General features: G+C 39.3%; 1 protein-coding gene across 1 annotated transcript; it reads right to left on the bottom strand.

The window, feature by feature from the left end:
- Positions 1-345: 345 nt before the first annotated feature.
- si:dkey-248g15.3 (holotricin-3) lies at positions 346-1262 on the bottom strand. Its single transcript, XM_066641692.1, has 3 exons — positions 1229-1262; positions 1087-1100; positions 346-666 (listed from the first exon to the last, which is right to left on the bottom strand). The coding sequence occupies exons 1-3, from the start codon at positions 1245-1247 to the stop codon at positions 433-435; spliced, it is 267 nt and encodes an 88-aa protein (XP_066497789.1). The 5' UTR covers positions 1248-1262; the 3' UTR covers positions 346-432.
- Positions 1263-1876: the final 614 nt, after the last annotated feature.

The following is a 1876-nucleotide window of genomic DNA, read 5'->3' as shown; positions in this document are numbered from 1 at the left end:
TCTCCAAGCTCAGTAGAAGACAGCTGTAAAATTCCTGGGCTCTTTTTCTCAGTAGACTTCATCTAATGTCTCCTTTGTCTTTCCATCTGACCTCATGTAGGCTTAACTACAGTGACGTTCCCAGTTGTGATTTTTATCACTATGAATATACACAATTAATGCAGTCAACACCCTATCATTATTCAATTATTCTCCAGCATTGTGTCCTTTGACAATCCTCTTCAACACACACCCTCACCTTGACACACCCACACACTCTGGTTCAACCCTCATTTAGACATCTCAGAATTAGTTTTATACACAAAACACCAAATCCCAAAATGAAGACAAATACACAAAGACAGATGAATTATGGACATTTTAATTCCAATATTGTAATAAGGAAAGTAAAATACATAGTGTCCACCAGGACTTCAGAGGCTTTCACACATCTCAACACTTCCCTGGTTTGCAGTCTCCTTTGCCGTGTTCTCCTTTGCCGTGTTCTCCTTTGCCGTGCTCTCCTTTGCCGTGCTCTCCTTTGCCGTGCTCTCCTTTGCCGTGGCCATGTCCATGACCCTTGCCTTGACCGTGACAATGATCCTCACCCTGTCCGTGTCCATGTCCATGGCCATGATCTTTTCCTTTGCCTTTACCTCCGTGGCAATCCTCTCCCTTCTGGCCACACTGTGGTGGAAAAATAGGGGCATTAGCACAATAATGCATTAATGATGCCGCTGCTGTAAAGATTGTAGCAAATATTTAATTAAACTTTATCGGTTTTTATGGATGTACAGAGTCATGTGCATAAAATCTTACTACCTATATTCTGCACGTGCATTTCTCTGCAGATGTTAGCACATCCTGTTTCAGTGAATGCTTTTCTGTGCATAGTGCACTCTTTCTATATAATATAAAGTGTAAAATATCCATAATAAACTTGTGTGGAGGCCCCATTTTTTCAGGATGTGCATATTGTGCATATATAACACTTTACAAAAGTTCTCCCAAATTTTGCATATGACTGTATAGAAAATAATGCTGTAATTAATGCGATCACAAATGAATATGTATCTCTCTGTGTGAGAAAGGGATGTGAGACGGTACCTCTGGTTTTTTGTCTGTGGAAAAAAAAGATGAGCAGAGAAAATCAGTTCTTAACTCCTTTAATAAATAAATAAATAAATAAATAAACAAATAAATAAATGCTCAATTTTACAAAATATTACAGTGATTTACAAGCACTCACCAGGGTTTTGGTCACACATTTTGAAGGTCTTTGGTTTTATAGGATGAACAGTGTGCTGAAAAAGACAAGTAAAAATCATGCATCTCTTTGCATCTGTTCACAGTGTATCATTATCGTTCAAATGCACTCGGAACTGAACTCATAAAACATTGTAGAGTGACTCCATGCCATTCTCCTAAAACATAAACCACAGAGTTAGAGCAGTGTGTCTTACCTGCTGCCTCAACAAGCTCACCAGTGAGGGATGGCTCTGCACGTAGAGAATTTATGATACAGCCACACCCTGCAATGGACAAACAGGTAGAGACAGGTTGGGATGGTTGAGCAAGTGCAGAGAAAAGTGAATGACAGTTCTAGTGCTGCACTAAGCTCATATAAATTAATGGATATGTTGGAGATTATAAATAAAACATTAGCGTAAATTGTAGTCTAGCTTTAGAAGCAGGGGTCAGATCTGTGTTGTGTACTCTCCTTTTATCTGAAATGTGGCCAAAGAAAATGAGTTTCCTCCTTTGCTATAGTAATACCCTGTGTTTTTTCCTGTATGGATTTAATTGCATCACATAAACATTACTGAGGGCAGATACTGATGCTGCAAACTCCAGTCCATCTCCTCCAAGGTACAGGTTGGAGCTCCATTACTCTGTC

This window comes from Hoplias malabaricus, chromosome 1, assembly GCF_029633855.1.
Source record: "Hoplias malabaricus isolate fHopMal1 chromosome 1, fHopMal1.hap1, whole genome shotgun sequence".
NCBI classification, from domain to species: Eukaryota; Metazoa; Chordata; class Actinopteri; order Characiformes; family Erythrinidae; genus Hoplias; species Hoplias malabaricus.
Note: the sequence above shows the minus strand (reverse complement) of the source record. Positions and strands in the feature narration are given on the sequence as shown.